Source organism: Apiotrichum porosum (genome assembly GCF_003942205.1).
Source record: "Apiotrichum porosum strain DSM 27194 chromosome Unknown scaffold_5, whole genome shotgun sequence".
NCBI lineage: Eukaryota > Fungi > Basidiomycota > Tremellomycetes > Trichosporonales > Trichosporonaceae > Apiotrichum > Apiotrichum porosum.
The window spans coordinates 791,988-811,008 of record NW_021167112.1 but is presented as its reverse complement, the minus strand read 5'-3'; the positions used below and the strand labels follow the sequence as shown (position 1 = coordinate 811,008).

The 19,021-nt window shown below is 60.7% G+C and overlaps 5 protein-coding genes across 5 annotated transcripts; 2 read left to right on the top strand and 3 right to left on the bottom strand.

The window, feature by feature from the left end:
• Positions 1–600: 600 nt before the first annotated feature.
• EHS24_007574 (uncharacterized protein) lies at positions 601–2,147 on the bottom strand (the record flags this gene model as incomplete). Its single annotated transcript, XM_028622929.1, has 6 exons — positions 601–859; positions 900–978; positions 1,018–1,071; positions 1,110–1,768; positions 1,814–1,956; positions 2,094–2,147. 6 exons carry the CDS (start codon positions 2,145–2,147, stop codon positions 601–603), a joined length of 1,248 nt encoding a protein of 415 aa, XP_028476822.1.
• Positions 2,148–5,228: 3,081 nt separating this feature from the next.
• EHS24_007573 (uncharacterized protein) lies at positions 5,229–6,752 on the top strand (the record flags this gene model as incomplete). The annotated part of the gene is made up of 4 exons (XM_028622928.1): positions 5,229–5,867; positions 5,929–5,994; positions 6,083–6,170; positions 6,235–6,752. The coding sequence occupies 4 exons, from the start codon at positions 5,229–5,231 to the stop codon at positions 6,750–6,752; spliced, it is 1,311 nt and encodes a 436-aa protein (XP_028476821.1).
• Positions 6,753–8,713: 1,961 nt separating this feature from the next.
• EHS24_007572 (uncharacterized protein) lies at positions 8,714–11,019 on the bottom strand (the record flags this gene model as incomplete). The annotated part of the gene is made up of 4 exons (XM_028622927.1): positions 8,714–9,643; positions 9,683–9,847; positions 9,885–9,980; positions 10,267–11,019. 4 exons carry the CDS (start codon positions 11,017–11,019, stop codon positions 8,714–8,716), a joined length of 1,944 nt encoding a protein of 647 aa, XP_028476820.1.
• A 596-nt stretch (positions 11,020–11,615) lies between these two features.
• On the top strand, positions 11,616–15,048 carry ILS1 (isoleucine--tRNA ligase; the record flags this gene model as incomplete). The annotated part of the gene is made up of 3 exons (XM_028622926.1): positions 11,616–11,637; positions 11,721–11,902; positions 11,968–15,048. The coding sequence occupies 3 exons, from the start codon at positions 11,616–11,618 to the stop codon at positions 15,046–15,048; spliced, it is 3,285 nt and encodes a 1,094-aa protein (XP_028476819.1).
• Positions 15,049–15,663: 615 nt separating this feature from the next.
• EHS24_007570 (uncharacterized protein) lies at positions 15,664–17,973 on the bottom strand (the record flags this gene model as incomplete). Its single annotated transcript, XM_028622925.1, has 3 exons — positions 15,664–17,337; positions 17,405–17,607; positions 17,661–17,973. The coding sequence occupies 3 exons, from the start codon at positions 17,971–17,973 to the stop codon at positions 15,664–15,666; spliced, it is 2,190 nt and encodes a 729-aa protein (XP_028476818.1).
• Positions 17,974–19,021: the final 1,048 nt, after the last annotated feature.

Genomic DNA, 19,021 nt, shown 5'->3' with positions numbered 1-19,021 from the left:
TATCCGACCCCGGCCTCCCATAGTTTGGACGTACAGCTCGATCGATATCTCTTCCGTTTCTCTGCTTTGATGTTACCTTCGCATGCCACCATATTTCTGCTGCAATAGGGAGCAATCGAGCAAGCCGCGCTACGACTGGGGAACTGAGTCGGTCACCCGTACTGCCGTGCCGGCCTTGGCTCACCGCGCTGTCGGGCACGCGTCGACTGTCCGGAAACAACACCCACATCGCACCCCGTCACCCCACCACACAGCTGCACTCCCAATTGCCCAAACTCAACGCGACGCATGTACATGTTCTACCTCTACAAACTGACTCGACGGCGTATACCGGCGGATCCGCCATGCGTCGCTGCGGGCTCCGTCGGCGGCTCGGTGCGCGGAGGCGAGGCGCGTGAATCTAAGTTATGGTGACACGGCCTCGTCCGCACGAGGAGACGCAGCAACGGAATCCCGCCGCAGACGCGACATGGGAGGGGTTGGGGTTGGGGGGCGCTAAGAGACTGGTTTTCTTAGAGGATGGAGCCGAGACTGTTAAATGAGAAGGAGGAGGATGGTGCATTAGTTTTATCGTTTTTGGGAAATGAATGGCAATGGTTTTTATGCGGGACGCGCGAATGTGGACGCGACGAGGCCGACAAAGACTGCCGCGAGGCCTACGGCCGCGGCGCCGCCCACGACCTGTGGAGTCGCGAGGCGCTGTAGCAGGCCCGGGGAGCCGGCGCCAGCACCGGTCTCCTGCTTGCGCTTGCGCTGCGGCTTCTTTGCGGCCGTGCCAGTGGCAGTCTTAACAGCCGCTCGCCGCGTCTCCTTGTACGAGCGCGAAGACGAATCAAGTACTAACCCCATCTGTTTCAATCTGAATGGGTCAGCAAGTCTTTTACGCAGAGCACACCCACCCCCGGATGTAGAATGCGTCGAGCGCGCGCTCAATGTCCTGCTCCTTGCCCGACGGGACGCCGGCGAGGTTGAAGGTGACTGTACGGGTCAGCGTGAGAGGCAATACTATGTACCCACGGGTAGTCGAGTCCGAGCCCTGCTTGAGGGTGATGGTCATGGTGCCAAAGTGGTCTGCGTTGTCAGATCAAGTACTGAAACAAGAATCTCACCAGCAGGCCATCCGGGCGACTTTGTGTTCCAAGACTGGATGAGCTTGGTGGGCGCCTCGGCGCTCTCGACCTTGCCAGTGACGTTGCCGCCAAAGAGCTCAAACTCAGTGCCGGCCACGGGCTGGATCTTGGCCGCCGAGCGAGTCCACATGGGCACGCGGTTCTGGTCGGTGAGGAGGGACCAGAGGTCGTCAGCCGAGGCCTGGAGGTTGGCCGTGACCTCGACCGTAGAGGTCTTGGTGAGGGCCTCCTTGGGCTTGGGGGCCGGGGAAGGGGTGGCCTTGGCGCGGACCTCGCCGGGGGGAGCGGGCGAGTACGACTCGGTAGCGCGAGCGGCGACCGAGACGGGGGTCGAGGCACCCGAAGCGCCGGGGGTGATGTGGGCGTCGGTGAAGATGCCGTGGGCGTTCAGGAGCTCGCCGCGGAACGCGTTGAAGCGCTCCGAGATGACGGGAGGGAACGCCTTGCGGACGTATGCGAGAAGCTCGCTGGCCTCGGCAGACGACTCGTCGACGCTGAAAGTGAAGACGTAGTCGGAGAGGCCGTCGATCGCCTCGTGGCTGAACTCGGGCACCGACAGGCGACCAGTCACCTCCTTGCCGCTCTTGGTGGCGCCCTTCCACTTGGCCTCGATCTCAATGTCGTAGATCGTGAGGAGCCTGGGTGTTAGCTAAAATCAACGTCATGGACGCAGCTCAACTCACTTGCCCTTGCGCTGGCCAAGGTCGCAGTCACCGCTGACGTTGGTCACCTCGGTGAGCTCGGCAGCGAGGGTGCCGTCCTCCACCTTGAGGCCAGGGAGGTTGTCCTTGACCCACTTGTGCGCCCAAGGACCGCAGTTCTTGTTCTGCGAGGCGTGTCAGCGGTGGGCCCATGTTTGGACAGGTCTGTAGTTCAAGGATCAAAGACATGGCAGCCGTCGGTGCGTGAAATGACGACACCAAACGGGCCGGCGTCGCTTTTTTTCCCAGTTTCCACACTCACGCGCCAGTGGTAAGACTGCTGGAATGCAGTGAGAGGCTTCGAGTCTGTCGACATGTTGATCGCTATAGGTGATTCCTAGAGTGTCTAGATGCCTGATGAGCTGCTGGTCGTCACCGGATCGCGTTCGCGGACTGGTTCCAACTTCTAGAATGCTCTCCAGCCTGGCGGCGAGGTCAGACTGGGCGGGTCACGTGACTATGGGCCATGATGCGGCCAATATACTTCCGTCAGTGGCGCTCTCCGGTGGCAGCAGGAAACGAGGCACCATATGGCGACGGTTGTCGCGCTGCTGTTCATGTCGACCATATTATCACAAACGGATTACCGGATTGCGAGATGTTGTAGACTTCTTGCAGCCGCTTTAAAGTTGACTTCGGCTCGGAGCATCCTGAGCAACGTTACCGCCCCTCGCAAACTGTCAGGTTCCGGGCGAATGGTCGACGACTGCCATCTGCGACATCTAAAACGCCCCGTCTCTCTCATGTGTGCACACTGGGGGTGCTCGACCGTGCGCAAAGCAGTCTCAGATCGTCGAGCAACAACCACACTACCTTTTTTTTCTGCCCTCTGGCACCCACACACTACATCTATGCCGCGCTATCGACTGTCATCTCGTGCGTCGACGCAGAGAGGCAATATGGAGAATAGAATGGAGCTAGCGGAGAGGCGTCGGCGCCGCGTGCCCGGCAGGCGTCGATTTGGCTCCTGGCTTCAATGAAGTGGCTGCGACTGTGGACAAGCCCACTCACTCTGGTCGTGGAGCTGAGCCAACAGAGCAAACCGGGTGTCCGTGTTGTTGCAAATCCAGTTACCAAGTAGCGCGCCCAAAACGCCATGCCAATGTCTAGACCGGCGGATCCGCTCGGCACGTCTCGATTCCAGGGGCAGCCATTCGAGCTAACGCGTCCATCTCATTGTCGATGGTCGCTGGATCGCTGGCTAGTACGCTGTCACGCGACGTTGGCGATGGCTCCAAAGCTCCAAAATGCCCACCAAATGGCTCCAAAGCGCCTCTGGCGGCCGGTTGGTGACCGCTCCAGGCCCGGAGCGGGGCTTGCTGTCCGGCATGACGGTGGTGGCTTGGGGCCATGCCGCTCGTCTCTGGTTGTCACAGTCGTCTGTACGAGACTACAAGCGGGCACAAGGACCCAGCAACCATGCGAAACGCGGTCTTCTCTGCACGGCTACCAAACCTCTGGACCTTTTGGGTCTCGGCATGTTCCCACTGCCTCGTGTTCAGCACGAATTGACGCGATCGAAACTCTAAATGTCTTTATGGCGAGTCCTTTCCAGCTTTTCAGCTTTCAGCTTTCAGACCACTTTACTGCGTGGGCTGCGGTGAGGCTGAGGCGGGTGACGGCCCTGCCTGTTCCGCAGGTTACAGAGTGTATGCACCAAACACGGGTACACGGGTACACGGGGCTCGAAACAGTAGTTGTGCTACGAGAGAGGCAGACAGGCTAGACAGGAGGGACACCCCCCTCCCCTTGGCCCCCTTTGGGCGCTAGAGGACATGACTGTAACTTGTGGCTGCCACTGGCTCAAATGTTCAAACACCGTGACTTCTGCGCCTCTTTCTGACGGGACAGGGTATATGAGCGGTGTTCTGTTCGGCGTCTTTGCGCGCCGGCAACGGTGGACATGTGTGCAGGAGACCTCTCTCGGTGCCTATGCAGTGGGGGTCGCCACTGTTGCACAGTTGCACAGTTGACGGCTATCAGCTCATACCCATGGGCCATGCCGAGTGACGCGCCCATCCATCCCCTTTCCCGGCATGTTCCGAGCCACTGCACAGGAAGGGGTGTGTGCAGTGCGATGCTTCTCGCTGATCGTGCAGTGCAGTGGGCGCAGTGGATCGTAGTCATGCTTTAGTTGCACATGTGTGTGTGTGTGTGGACCGGACACGCTGTGCAACTGTGCAACACACGGGGGGCGGCCAGGCCCCAGGAATGGAGGAATGGTAATGTATGGACTGGAATGTGCCTCCATTGTTTTTTTGCGGCATTCAATGCGGATGGCAGCTAGCCATAACAGGCATGGCGCTGCGGGAACACTGTGTACTGTGTGTACCGCTCAGCTGATGAGCTGCTGCTTCAGCTGAGCACGTTGCAATTGTAATTGTATTCTGTGTGGGCCCCCGGTGTACCGGTGTGTCCGAGACGCCGGTGGCCATTCTTTCCGTTATGAATGTGCGCTGGACCAGCGGCCAGCGGCCAGCGGGCCAGCGGGGCAGCAGAGAGAGTCAGTCTAGTGCCAGACGGGCGGTGTGGTTGTGTGTGCCTGGCTCTCTGGCCTCTGGGGGTGTGTCGTCTCTCGTCTTTCTCTCGTCTCTCGAGCTCTCGCGTCGCGCTGCGTGCGCGCGCGCGCGCGACGCGTTACTGATAGACGAACAGATTGGGTGGCGGATTGTGTGGCGCCGGCGCGGGTTTGCAAGAGACGTGCAGTGGCGGTGTGGCGTTGTGCTCTCTGTGTGTGCACAAGCATGGCACAAGCGGCAAGCACGGCCAGCACGGACGGTCTGCGATTGTCGCCCAAAACGACGACGACGACAGGACGAACGACGAGTGCTGCATTTTGATGGACGCGGCTGCCTGCAGCTACCCACCCCGGGGGCACACGCCTCTGCGATGCGCGCCCGCACGAGGTCTGGCCCACACACGTCTATCCGGCGGCACGCGCAGAGGCTGCAGCTGGGCGCTGGCTGCTGGGCCACCACTGCATGCGCATCTTTGGGCAACCTGGCTAGCAGAACAGCAGTACACAAGTCCACAGACACGCTCTCTCTGCCGGCCACCCAAATACCATCAGTCACACAGGAGGTCTCTTGGATCTCTTGTCTCTCTTTCCCACCATATCACACCCATCACCCATCACCCATCCCACATCCCATCCAGCATCACACACTCTCCCATCCACTCTCTCACACCCACACCTCGCGCACCGTGTGCACTCTACACCGTCCGCAAGAGCTCGGCGGGAAGAGCATCCACTTCGCACCTGGTCACCCACACTGTGGCAAGAGCAAGACATAATAAACCCACAACCGTCCCTCGTCTCAACCACCTCCTCTCCTCCATGTCCTCACAGTCCTCCCCCCTCTCACCCAACACCCTCCCCCTCTTCATCAGCACCACCATGCAGACCGCCATCCAACATGACAACCTGTCATGCTCCACCACCACCACGGTCGCGTCTTCTTCAGCCCCCTCGCGTTCCATAAACAGCCTCAGCCTCAGGCGCACAGACCGCAGGTCATCCCCAGTCCCACCCACCCGTTTCGCCACCAGCCCTGCCCAGTCTGCCTCGGTCGCCACCAGCGTAGTCACCGCTGTCGGCTCATTTCACCCGGTCCACGGCGACGACGACAGCCATGACCGTGCCGGCTCGATGCGTTCTGTGGCGGTTCCTCAAATGACGGCTCTGCAGACTCCGCCCGCGTCGCCCGAGGACGACAGCAGCGAGTTTTCGTCTTCCGCGTCAAGTTCGTCGCCGGTTACCCCCGTCGTCCGCATCGACTTGTCCACCCTCCCTCTTCTCAGAAGGCAGCGCAGGGGTACCACCACTTCCACTACCTCGGCGCGCCGTAAGCGTGCTGCCAAAGCCGCCGCTCAGATGCAGCACCCTCCCCCCGCTCCGCCTTCGACGAAAATCTCCACACCGCCACTCAGCCCGAAGCTTGTTCCGACTACCACACAGCAGCGTAAACAAAAAGCGCCGGTGCTCGGTATCGTGGCCATGACCGACGTTCAGGCAACCTGGGTCACTCGCGGTGGCGTAAGTTACCATCTATTGTCTCAACTCGCTTGCGCAGCAATCTAACTGCTTCTTCTTCCAGTGCTGCAAGCCCCCCATCATGTCGTGTCAAAGGGTCGCCACCGGTGACAGCGTCTACTGCGTGTTTGTGCGTACTGTGTTTTGTTTGGTTTTTGCCACCCACATGGCCCTTCCCATCATCGGGCCACCAGATCACCGTGCTGACACATCTCCAGCACTCATGCATCGGCATGAACCTGGACATGAACATGTGCCGAGGACTCGTCACAAACCCCGAGATCTCACGGTTCTGCAAAGGCGGTGGTAAGTCTTTCTGAGCCTGCATTCCAGCCACTCCAACGCTGTGTTCGCTGACCACCGATATCAGTCCACTCTGAAATCCCAGAGGGAAAGAAAGAGCTTCAGGATGGAAGGGTGTACTGGGACGGTATCCAGGCCCAAGCCAAGACCGAGGAGAAGCGCAAACTCGACGTCACGGTCGACCACTTCAACCAGCAGTTTGGCGAGATACTCCAAGTCAGCCTTCCAGCCCCCATGTCAGACGCACCCCCAGTCACTGCAACCACCGCACGCGAGACCACGGGACGGACAGCGCCAAGGCCAAACCTCGGTCGCACACGGTCCGAGCCCGTGTGGGGATCCACGGCAGTCGACAAGTGGTGGGAAGGCGACTGGTGCCACCACGTTCCCATGCCCGGCGAGCTCAGGCAGTGGGCCGACGACTATGAGAGCTCCCAAAGTTCGCGATACGGCGGCTCCAGCTGTGGCGCTCCCTCCGGCCCGCCGACGATCAGTGGATACGGCGACGGCTCATTTTACGACTATCGCGCCGCCAGCACCAGTCAATCTGCCTCCTTTCTCCACTTCCGTGGCGCCACCCAGTAGTTCCGCCACCCCACCTCCGCAACACCACCTCCAAAACCACCCGCAGCACCTACCGCAACACACGCCGCAACGGTGCAAGGCCGCACGCACTCCAACAGCTGTATACTATCAAAGACTCCCAGACTCCCAAGAAGGGTATGCGTCCATGTGTTTCCATAGTTAGACGACCTCCCCTTTCCTGGTTCCCCCCACACACGTTTCACCACCACACGTCCGCCACAGCTCAAGTACATAGGTAGAGCTTGTAATTCCCGTTCATTGAGTAGAACACTATGAAACACGCCGGCCGTGCTCTATGCTACATCCTTCCCTGCCTTCCCTGGTGTGGAAGTGTGCCACAAAGCATTGCACAAAGCTTGTCCCCTCGCCTAGCCTCCCGTCTCCCATTCCCATGTTGCCCTTTTGGTCACGTCCAGATCTGGTTCCCGGTTTTCTCAGCTAGGTCCCAATCCTCAATCCTCAACGGACGCGCTCCTCTTCCCTTTCCCTGCCGCGTTCCCTAGCTCGCACGTCCCCGTGGCCGGCCCATGTGCTTGGGACTGCACATCGTCCATCGAGCGCGAGAGAGCCGGCAAGATACCGGGCCGGCCGGCACTGCTCCTGCTCCCTCGGACACGGGGTGCTTGCGCTTGCCTTGCACACTGGATCCACGCGGTCCACTTTGACCAGCTCGGCCCTCTGGACTAGCTCGGCCCACTTGGCCATCTCGGCCCACTACTTGCCCAAACCTTGCCAGCGACACTCGGCCTCTCCAGGCCCAAGCGTAATCGGCTCCCACACACCTCCTTGCCAGCTCGTCGGGCCCAATCGCGAACCGGAGCCGCCACCGGCCACCGGCGCACGCGCCACACCACCAGAGCTGGAAAGCCGGCCAGTTGGGGGGTTGAGGGGGCCGCACACACCCCAGGAACCAGAACCACAAGTGGACAGTAGTAAGTAGTGGGGCACTACCCAGCCGTACAGCCGTACAGCCGTGTACGTCCACGGCCATGGCCGATGGTCACAGCCAAGGCCCGAGTCGGCAGCCATCTACGGTCCCGGTTCACAAGCCTTGATCGCCCAACCCATGCCGCCGGCGCACCGGCGGCCCACGTACCGCGTGGTCTCTACTCGCTCCCTAGCGCTCCCTACGCTCCTTTCCTTGTTCCAGCTCTGCTGCGGGCCGCACCGCGCCGCCTGGTACCACGGTAGGCAGCGAGAGGGTCCGCTCGTTGAATTCGAGACAGATTCCCAGGACGGCCAGGACAAAAGCGCGGCCTGGGACTGGACGGCCGGCGCGTGTGGACGACAAAGGCCAAGGCCATGGGTCGGTGGCGACCGGCGACCGGCGAGACGGGCCCCGGTGCTGGACTGCGGCTGGGTCTTGGTTTCACTTGAGGCTGCGGGCTGCCTGTGGGTCTGCGTGGTGTGGGACCTGGTGGCCTGGTGTTGGGGTATGGGACATGGGATATGGGATATGGGAAGGTGGCGATTCCCAGGCCTGGGACTCGGGGCTTGGGCTTGGGGATTGTGGGCTTGAGACGGCGACGTTGACCTCGGCGTGGATCGTCGTTGGGAGAAGACCAGTTACGCACGCCACCGGGTGGTGTCGAAGATCAGACACGAAGGCTGAGAGACATGTTAGACGGAGGGACCCTAGTGATCACGGGCTTGGACGGAAGCGTCAGGTTCGTGGGGGCAGGTCCGGCTGGCGGCGTCAGGTGTCCAGGTGTCCAGGTTCGGTGCGGTGAGTAATCTTGCTATCTTTGCACTGAGTATCGGTCTTCTCCAAGGACCGGGTGGAAGAGTAAGCGAAACGGCCGTGGTGTCGTGAACCGGGAGAGTCAGAAAAGTAAGCGGATTTCACGCACTTCACACTGGCCGGTTCCCTTGCGTATGCGTATGTACATCCCATCCCACACATGAACATGATGCTGCCCTCCCAACATGACGATGCCTTCCCCTCATCTCTGCTCGGGTGCTCAATACCCGCCAGTATACCTCTGCCCCTTTGTAGCCTTCTTGACCGGTCCGGCCTTGACGCGGTCGTCCTTCGCCGCCGCGCGCTCCTCGCGGTCCATGTCGTCGCCCCATGAGGAAACGTTGCCGCCTCCAGCACCACTCCGGCGCCAAGTAGCTTCCCAGTCGCGCTCGGCCGCATGCTCTTTGGCGGCGGCCTTCCTGGCCTTCTTGCTCATCTTGCCGCTGCCGCTGGCGTTTGAGCTCGCGTTCGACGGCGCAGGAGAGGCGCTGCCGCGTCCCGGGTCCGCGGCGAGCGCACGCTGGAGCAGCGAGTCGCGACCGTTTCCACCACCACGCGAACGGCCAATGGACGGCGAGTCGGCTGGTCCAGGAGACGAGATGCGCGCAGCGAGTGTGGGTGGCATGGACATTTTGCCAAACACATTGCCCTTGGGTCCAGAGTCGCGGCGCTCGGGCGAGCGCGAGCGTCCACGACGACGCTCAGAGTCCCATGGACGGTAACGGCCTTCAGGCGAGCGTGGGCGGCGCTCAGAGTCCCATGGCCTGTAGCTGTCGTGGAGGATCGGGCGGTCGGCGTCACGGCCGCGGCGGTAAGGATCGCGGTCGCGGCTGGACCGGTACTGGTCATACTCAGAGTCACGGTCTCGCTGGCGCTGTCTGTCCCTGTCCCTCTCCGCCTGGCGTTCGCGGTCACGTTGCCTCTCCTTCTCCTTCTCGCGCGTCTTGCGTCCGGCGTCGGCACCTTGGAAACGTTCGGCATGGGGCAGCCTCTCGTCGTCATCGAAACGCTGGTGGAGGCCGGAGGGATTGCCCATGGACTTGCCGCCGCGCCATCCATTGTTGCCAAATGGTCCCATCGAGGCCGTGTGGTCGGAAAATGCCGAGTGGGCTACCGCGCGGCCGAGACTGCCTCTGCGCAGCTTGCAGTCCTAAAACAAGTCAGCGAGGGTGAAATCAGCTGTACTCACGTCACCCAGGTGGCCCAATGCAGCGCAGTTGTAGCACCACCACTCATCTCCCTTTCCACCAAGAGCCTCGCGCTCCCATCCCTTGGACGCAGCCTTCTTAGCAAGCACGCCCTCGCGGTCCTTGGCAGAACGGTAGACGTAGACGCGCCAGATGAGGGGGCAGGACTGGGCATGTTAGCAATGAAACGGTTGGCCAACTTACATTCTCAGTGTGGTCCTGAACGCCGCAGCGGACGCAGCCAGTGATTCGTAACCTGCGAGACGCCGGGTCGGGGCAGTCCTGCTTCTTGTGTCCGCGCTGGCCACAGCCATAGCACAGCAAATTGTACGGGCAGTCTTTGCGCTCGTGGTCGTCTTCCACACCACACGTTGTGCACTGAATGTTAGCTTGCGTTCCACACTACGGCCAAATCACAATAATGTGTGGGCAGTCCCTCTCTCGGTGTCCTGGTCGCTTGCACTTGCGACATATCTTGCTCTGGTCCGCCTCGGCCAGGAAGGCCGCCACATCCGCGTCCTTTTCCATGTAATAGCGCTGCACACCCTGCAACAATTAGGTCCCAACGGCACAAACCGTTACTTACTCTTGCGCGGTCATCGTCCACGGTGTACACGCCCTCGACGTCCTCCATGGGACTGTCGTCTTCCTCCTCACCTTCCTCGCCTTCTGCGTGCGCACTGGCAATGGTGACGTGCCCCGGCAGGAGAAGGACACTCTCATTGCCACTGTCGTAACGGTCGTGCACAACAGGCTTGGACTGCACCGGGTCGCCCTTGTCGCCGGGTGGTGGCGAGTTCTTGCTCGTCTTGGCTGCGGGTGTGCTGCTCTCCACAATCTCGCCATCTTCCTGCTCGTCCTGTTCGTCGTCGTCCTCGGCGTCCACCACCATGCCAAACGTCATGGGGCGGAAGGGCGTAAAGGTGGTCGGGCGGTATGAGGTAGAAGTAGAGGGTGTCGACGGCGCATCAAGGTCAGTGTCCCCGCGACCTTTGCGTTTCGTGTCGGTGGCAGCAACCTCGCCACCGGCCGTCTCGTCGGGGCGCGAGCTGGGGCCAGCCGCACTGGGACCATCGAGAAACTCAATGTCACTGTCGTCTGTAGTTTCGTTGCTCATGTCGATAAAGTCGGCGTCGGTATCGGTCACTGGTGCCGAATGGAGCCCTGCCTTCTTCCCGCGACGTCTATGCCGTTTTGACTGTGGGCGGCGCTTGGGGGTTGTCGCGCCCGAGCCGCTGGGCTTGTTGTCGGGGTGGGGAGCTGGGGAGCCGGTGAGGGAGATGCTCTGTCTGCTGGCCTTGTTTGCCTTTGACCCCTGTGAGGACGAGGCAGCTGCCATTTATTGTTGTTGTTGTGGTTGAACAATCAGCCGTCAATTGTGGGTTCCGTTCTGCAGTTGCCGCTCTGGAAATCTTGGGAAGCCAGTCTCTCGCATGCGGGGGCGGCGACGGGATCAAAAGTGCCTCAGATGGGATAACCCCGACGGATCCTTTTTTCCCACATGGGCGGTGAGGGGCCTCCACACAACGCGCGGGAGCATTTTGGACACACAGCGAACGGACCAGCACCCGCACACGCACACGCGAGACGAGAGCCAACCGAGTCAGAAAACTCGACCGACGAGCGAACCCGGCATCCTCGACACACTTCTGTACAGTCGTCACCACCCGTTCCACGACCCCCCCCCCCCCTCCCCCCGACACTAGCTCTCTTGTACCCGCTACACAGCGGCACTAGCGAGCGAAATCACGTGCCGACCGCCGTGCTCATTGTCTATCAGACGACCAGCACTGCTCCCAACAAAAGTCCCCAAGTCGACTCGACAACTGGACTTTATTGATTAGCTGAGCGCCGAGCAGTCAACCGACCGTCTCGCCACCCAGTTTCCTCTTATCCTTTCTCTTCAACCCCCTCCTTATTCCTTTGACACTCAAAATGTCGTTCACCAAGCACGACCGTGAGTTTTCCATATAGCGCCACCCCTAGCAGCTCCCTGCCACACCACTCCCCATGACCAAGCCGCTAACACTTCGCTTCCAGCCTCCAAGCCGATTCACATCCCCACGGCGGAGCACAACGTGCTCGAGTTCTGGCGCGAGATCGATGCGTTCCAGACTCAGCAGAAGCTCTCTGAGGGCCGTCCCGAGTACTCGTTCTTTGACGGTCCTCCCTTCGCCACGGGTCTCCCCCACTACGGCCACATCCTTGCTGGTACCATCAAGGTGGGTAAATCAAAGTGATGATGGCCGACCATACACGAGCGCACCTGCTGACATTCTGCCTCTAGGACATTGTGACCCGTCACGCTCACGCTACCGGCCACCACGTCGAGCGTCGTTTCGGTTGGGACACGCACGGTCTCCCCGTCGAGCACGAGATTGACAAGGCCCTCAACATCAAGGGCAAGGAGGACGTCATGGCCATGGGCATTGACAAGTACAACGCCGCGTGCCGCGAGATTGTGATGCGTTACTCGGGCGAGTGGAAGAAGACTGTCGAGCGTGTCGGCCGCTGGATCGACTTTGATACTGGTTACAAGACCCTCGACCCCACTTTTATGGAGTCGGTGTGGTGGGTCTTTGGCCAGCTCTGGGAGAAGAACCAGGTCTACCGCGGTCTCCGTGTCATGCCCTACTCGACCGGCTGCACCACCCCTCTGTCCAACTTTGAGGCTGGTGAGGACTACCGCAACGTCTCGGACCCCGCCGTGACCGTCGCTTTCCCCCTTGCGGACGACCCCAGCACCTCGCTCCTTGCGTGGACTACCACCCCTTACACCCTTACCTCGAACTTGGGTCTCTGTGTTCACCCCGACTTTACCTACATCAAGATCCACGACATTGAGCGTAACCAGAACTTTATCCTCCTCGAGTCGCTCCTTGGCACTGTGTACAAGGAGTATGCCAACGGCAAGAAGCCCGACCCCAAGAAGGAGCCCAAGTTCAAGAAGATTGGCGAGTTCCTCGGCAAGGACATGGTCGGCTGGCGCTACGTGCCCATGTTCGACTACTTCACCGAGCAGTACGAGGACCGCGCGTTCCGCGTTCTCGCCGACACCTACGTCACCGACACTTCGGGCACCGGTATCGTCCACCAGTCTCCCGCCTTTGGTGAGGATGACCACCGCATTGCCGTCGCGCACAAGGTCGTCCGCGAGGACGAGATCCCCCCTTGCCCCATTGACGAGTCGGGTATCTTCACCTCCGAGGTCCCCGACTATGCCGGCAAGTACATCAAGGACGCCGACTCGTGGATCATCAAGGACCTGACCAAGAACGGCCGCCTCATTGTCCGTTCCGACATCATGCACTCGTACCCCTTCTGTTGGCGTTCGGGTACTCCCCTCATCTACCGCGCCGTTCCCGTGTGGTTTGTCCGTGTCGCCGACAAGTCGGCTCAGCTCGTTGCCAACAACGAGAAGACTCGCTGGGTCCCCCAGCACGTCGGCGAGGGCCGTTTCGGTGGCTGGCTCAAGAACGCTCGCGACTGGAACATTTCGCGTAACCGTTACTGGGGTACCCCCATCCCCCTCTGGGCCTCGGAGGACATGGAGGAGGTTGTCTGCATCTCGTCGGTCGCCCAGCTCGAGGAGCTCTCGGGTGTCCAGGGCATCAAGGACCTCCACCGCGAGTCGATTGACCACATCACCATCCCCTCCAAGCAGGGCAAGGGCACTCTGAAGCGTATCGAGGAGGTGTTTGACTGCTGGTTCGAGTCGGGCTCCATGCCCTACGCTCAGTCGCACTACCCCTTCGAGAACCAGGAGCTCTTCAAGCAGCGCTACCCTGCCGACTTTGTGTCCGAGGGTATCGACCAGACCCGTGGTTGGTTCTACACCCTCCTTGTTCTCGGCACCCAGCTCTTTGACACTGCCCCCTGGAAGAACCTTATCGTTACCGGTCTTGTGCTCGCCTCGGACGGCAAGAAGATGTCCAAGAAGCTCAAGAACTACCCCGACCCCGTCAACGTTATCGAGAAGTACGGAGCCGACTCTGTCCGTCTCTTCCTCATCAACTCGCCCGTCGTCCGTGGTGACAACCTCCGCTTCCGCGAGGAGGGTGTCCGTGATGTTCTCTCGAACGTCATCCTCAAGTGGATCAACTCGCTCAACTTCTACCTCAACCAGGTCGAGCTCTTTGACCAGCAGACCGGCGGCAAGTTTATGTACGACCACGACGCACCCAAGTCGACCAACGTCTTTGACAGGTGGATCCTCGCCCGTTGCCAGACCCTTATTAAGCTTGTCGACCAGGAGATGTCGGCGTACCGCCTGTACACTGTCATCCCGCGTCTGCTTGACCTCATTGCCGACCTGACCAACTGGTACATTCGCTTCAACCGTCGTCGTCTCAAGGGTGAGCTCGGTGTCGAGGACACCAAGGCTGCCCTCAACTCGCTTTACGAGGCCCTGTACACCCTCTGTCTCACCATGTCGTCGTTCACCCCCTTCACCTGTGAGATGGTCTACCAGAGCCTGCGCGCCACCACCCCGGCTCCCGCCGACGGTTCGGACGTCCGCTCCGTCCACTTCCTCCTCTTCCCCAAGGTCCGCGAGGAGTACTTCGACCCCGTCATTGAGCGCCAGGTCCAGCGCCTCAAGAGCGTCATCGAGCTCGGCCGTATCATCCGTGACAAGCGTACCCTCAAGGTCAAGATGCCCCTCAAGGAGCTCGTTCTCTTCCACCACGACCAGGAGTACCTCGACGACGTCAAGTCGCTCGAGTCGTACGTCATGGCCGAGCTCAACGTTGCCGAGATCATCTACACCAAGGACGAGGCCGCCACGGGCATCAAGTACAAGGCGACCGCCGACTGGCGTGTGCTCGGCACCAAGCTCCGCAAGGACCTCGGCAAGGTCAAGTCGCACCTCCCCAAGATGACCTCGGAGGAGTGCAAGGGCTACATTGCCGACGGCAAGGTCGTCCTCAACGGCGTCGAGCTCGTCGAGGGCGACCTCGTCGTGACGCGCTTTGTCGAGCTCTCTGCCGACCGCGCCGAGTCGCACGAGACCGCCACCGACGGCGACGCCACCATCCTCATCGACTGCCGCAGGCACGACGACCTCGAGGCCGTCGCCCTCATCCGCGCGCTCACCTCGCGTGTCAACAAGCTCCGCAAGTCTGCCGGCCTCAAGCCCACGGACCGCGTCGACGTGTTCTACGCGTACGACGCCGGCGAGACCGACGCCCTTGCTCCGGCCATTGCCACGAGCCACGACCTCCTCCAGGCCCAGATCTACGCCATCCCCATGGACGTTGCCCAGATGCCCTCGGACCGCAAGGTCCTCGGCGTCGAGGTGCGCGAAAAGGACATTAGCGACGACGACCGTGCCGAGCGCTTCGTCCTGACCCTCGCCGACAGGCCTTAGAGCAAAAGAGCAACAACACAGGGAAGGGCAGAGAGAGAGGGTGACACCGAGAGAGGGAGAGAGATGAGATACTGGCCATGAATGAGACGGAGCGAGTGAGGGTATATGCAAAGCCACTGCTCGTCTCGTCTTGTCTGCCACCGCCTTTGGTTGGGTTGGGTAGAGCTTTTATTTCTTTTATCACATGCATTTGTTTTCTGCGATTTCTACAAAGGCCGCAGGTGGTTTGGCAAAAAAGAAAGAAAGAAAAAAAAAATGGTCAAAAAAACGGGTCACGAGAGATAGTATACAGAGGGTAAGAGTTGGTTTGGTTGATGGCGGGGGGAGTGGGAGTACGGTTCTGTTACGGTACATATATCCGTGGCAAAAGTAGTGGTTGCACCCGAGCAGGTGGTATGGGGTTTGGGGGAGAGCATTACACACGTTTTTTAGGCGCGGAGTAGAGCGCGGTGGGGGTGGAAGATACACTGCCGCGAGGGGCTGGAGGGAGAGAGGTGGGTGTGTGGGCCGGCCGCAGCGGGCGGGGGAGGCGCAGGAGCTCGCGAGCTACGACTGCGAATGGAGGAATGGGGCACAGGAGCGTGTGCTTTGACTCGATAGGGTTGGTTTGTCCGACTACATGCCGGCGCCGTTGGCCTCGAGGTACGCCTCGTTGAGGCGGGCCTGGCACTTTGCCGGGTCGTGGGCACCCTTGTTGGCGCAAGTTTCGCTCGTGGCCTGAGCCGGCCGTGCGGGCAGGGGTGCGTTCCAGTGATCTGGGACAGTGTGCTTCTCCTCGCGCGAGCGGACCATCTCCTCGACGTCGTCAAAGCTCATGTACCGACGGCCGTCCTTGCAAGTGGCCTTGACCTTCATCTGGTCACACAGGTCGTCGATGAGGAAGTCTCCTGGGTCGCTTGAACTGTGCATGCCCATCCGGGTCCAGACCTCGGAGGGGCGCATCACGCGGCCGTTCTCGCCCAGCACGTGGATGACGTTGGATGCACCGCAAACCTCGCCGGTGACGCTGTCGCTTGTGGTCTGGGGCGACGTAACGTTCGACGATGGGGTCGACCGCGGTGTCTGCGAGCTGCCAATGGACTGGAGTGGCGACGGGGACATGTTCAGGTAGTTGGTAGGGCTGAAAGCCAGGTTGTTTGACGGCACGTTGAATGCCGCAGAAGGCGAGACACCACCGCCAGACTGGGCGATGAGGGCCTCAATCTGGCGCGAGAACGACTCCTCCGGGTCGGCGCCTATCAATGCAGAGTCGTCGGCACCTGTCAATGAAGCGAGGAACTCGTTGACACTGTTCTCGGTCAAGCCAGACCAGGCAGTCTGGTTTGACAGCGAGCCCATGTCAGCCGCGGTGTTGGTGGTAGTGGTGGTTGTCGCGGTTGAAACATGAGCGGTCGAGTGTGCCGCTGCCGACGGGTTGCCCGACATGTTACCGAACAGGGACTGGGAGTCATTTGTAGGGAGCGCCGCGGCCGAGGGGTCACGGTACGACGTGGCGTCACCGAACAGCTTGGCGAGGTTGTTGGACGTCGAGTCGGCATATGAAGTGAGACCAGGTTGAGTACCGATGAACGTGTACTGCGGCTGGTGCATGGCAGGCGGTGCGATGGGAGGGACGCTGGCGACGCTCGACGCATTGGCGGCGTATGCCAAGACGGCGTCAATGCCGTTCGGGTAAAGACTACGGAAGAGGGCATCCACATCATCCTTGTTGGTGCCACCGAGCGAGCTGGCCGTCGAGATGGCGTCGGCGGGGCTGCCGCTGCTGTTGGAACGGTTGAGCACCTGGAACGGCGAGTTGACGTTGTTGCTAAACAGGCTGGGCATGCTAGCAGGGTCGGACGCCGAGCTGGGGCTGGGGCCCAGCGAGACGAGCGATTCGGGGCTGTTGCCCGTGTTGGAGCCAGTCGATGCACGGTGGGTAAGACCCGGCGATGGCTCATGGATGCTTCGCAAGCTGTCGTTGGAGACACTCTGAGGCGGGGATGGAGGCTTTGCAACCTGAGGCTGGACCTTGAAGTTTGCAAAGGTGGACCAGTCGATGCCGCCGTTTTGGTTCTGGGTAGGGGTCTGTTGACCACTGAGCTGCTGAACCTGCGGCTGAGTCTGCGGCAACATGGGTTGGGACTGATGGCCAGCGGCCGCACCAGACTTGGGCATGGAGAAGGTGAAGCCCGAGCTCTTGAGAGCCATGTTCTCCTCCTGTAGACGGCGCAGGATGCCACGGAGGTTCTCATTCTCAACCGATGCTCCAAAGGACTTGGCCTCTAGCTCAGCCACCTTTTGTTCCAACTGTAAATAGAATGTCAGTTACCAGAACACCCCCGTTTGGATCCTCCCCCCCACGTGGGACACTTACGTCGCGGACCTTGGCCTCTCGCCTTTCTCGGAACGCCTTTTGTGCTGCGCGGTTCTGCTCCTTGCGGCGTTGCGCCTTGGTCAGGTTGTCCTTGCCAGGCTTCTCGGCGCCCTTCTTGCCGTCGGTGCTACGGCGAGGGCCATTGCGCTTGGGCTCATTGGGATGTTGGCGCTTGTCTTCATGGCCATTCTCAGAAAGCGAGTCTGTGGGAAGCGGGTTAGATACAAGACTCGGTGACGACATGGACATGACTAACCATCGTCGTCGTCTTCCTCTTCCTTGACAGCAACGTCATTTTCACTCGCCTTGCGCTTGTGATTGGGCGCAGTGGCGGGCATGTCGTTGTCGCTATCGTCTGAGATGCTAAATGACCGTTGTTGGCCAAGCTGTTTGGCGTCACCGGCGGATGACGGAGACGAGTCTTCCGGTGTTTCCGTGCCGGGCAGCCCAAAGAACACGGAAGGTGGGAAGGAGGTGGGGTTCACTGTCTTGGGCTCAAAGTCGCCCGACGCAGCAATAGAGTCGAGGAACGCAGCCGTGTTGGGGGAAAGGGGATTGAAGGCCTCCATTGTAGACAAGTTGGAGCGAGGACCGTGCGGGTAGAAGGGGTGTGGTTAAGCCGCGTGTCGTCCTGTGAGTGCTGGGTTCGTCTGCGTGGTGTGTTCTCTCGCTGGAGGCTGCGGCCGATGTGTCTGCTTGTGTGCGAACGACGTCAAGATGCGGCGAGATGCGTGGACGTGGGTGTTAACGGAGATACCGAGAACTGTTGCCAGGTGGGGCGTGGAGCACGTGTGGTTGCCGCGCAACTCGAGTGGGTCCGCAAGCAGTGAAGTGGCAAAGGGACGGATTAATCCCACCAACTTTGTGCTCGGAGCGGGGTGACGATGAATGCTGGAGACGACGGCAGTGAAATGAGCTGCCAAGTGCTCGGTACTGGTGTGAGAAGGGTGTCGAGCGGGAGGGAGGGAGGGAGGGAGCGAGGGGGGAGCGAGGACTGGTGGTGGAGAGAACGACGGCCGAAGGAGCGAGATAGAGGTTGCAGCCGGCGGGCAGGCAACCGCGATGGCCGATGGGCGTGGAGCGGTGTGGCGCGAGAGACAAATGGTCTCTCCTAGATACAGAGAGATAGAGAGAGGTGCGATGCCTAGACGAGGCTCAGCGTGGTCGACGATGGTCGAGGCAGAGTGGGTAGACGATAGGAATTTATTTTCCAAAAGGGAATGGTGTGGAACGACGACGACGACGAGGACGGACGATGGAAGGGGGGCAAGGTTGTGGGCTGTCGCTTACGAGGAGAGACACGGAGAGCGTTTGGTGCGTGCACCCAGAGCCAGGCAGGCAGGAGGCCCAGGAGTCGAGACTCATCAATTCCACCCGCCCCCCCGCGCTGCCGCCGCCTGGCCGCGCCCCTAGCTGGAAATGCTTGATCAGCAACAGAGTGACTCAGCTGGGAGGGACGCGGGTCGACGGCTCCGTGCAACCCCACGTGGCAAATATGCCACATCCATGGATATCGCCGACACGCCGTCCACTGCGCGCGTCTTGCTCTCGCTCCTGCCGAGCGCGGGGCCGACCGCATCCATTTTATGTATTTTGCTCCCGTTGCGAGCGGTCGCA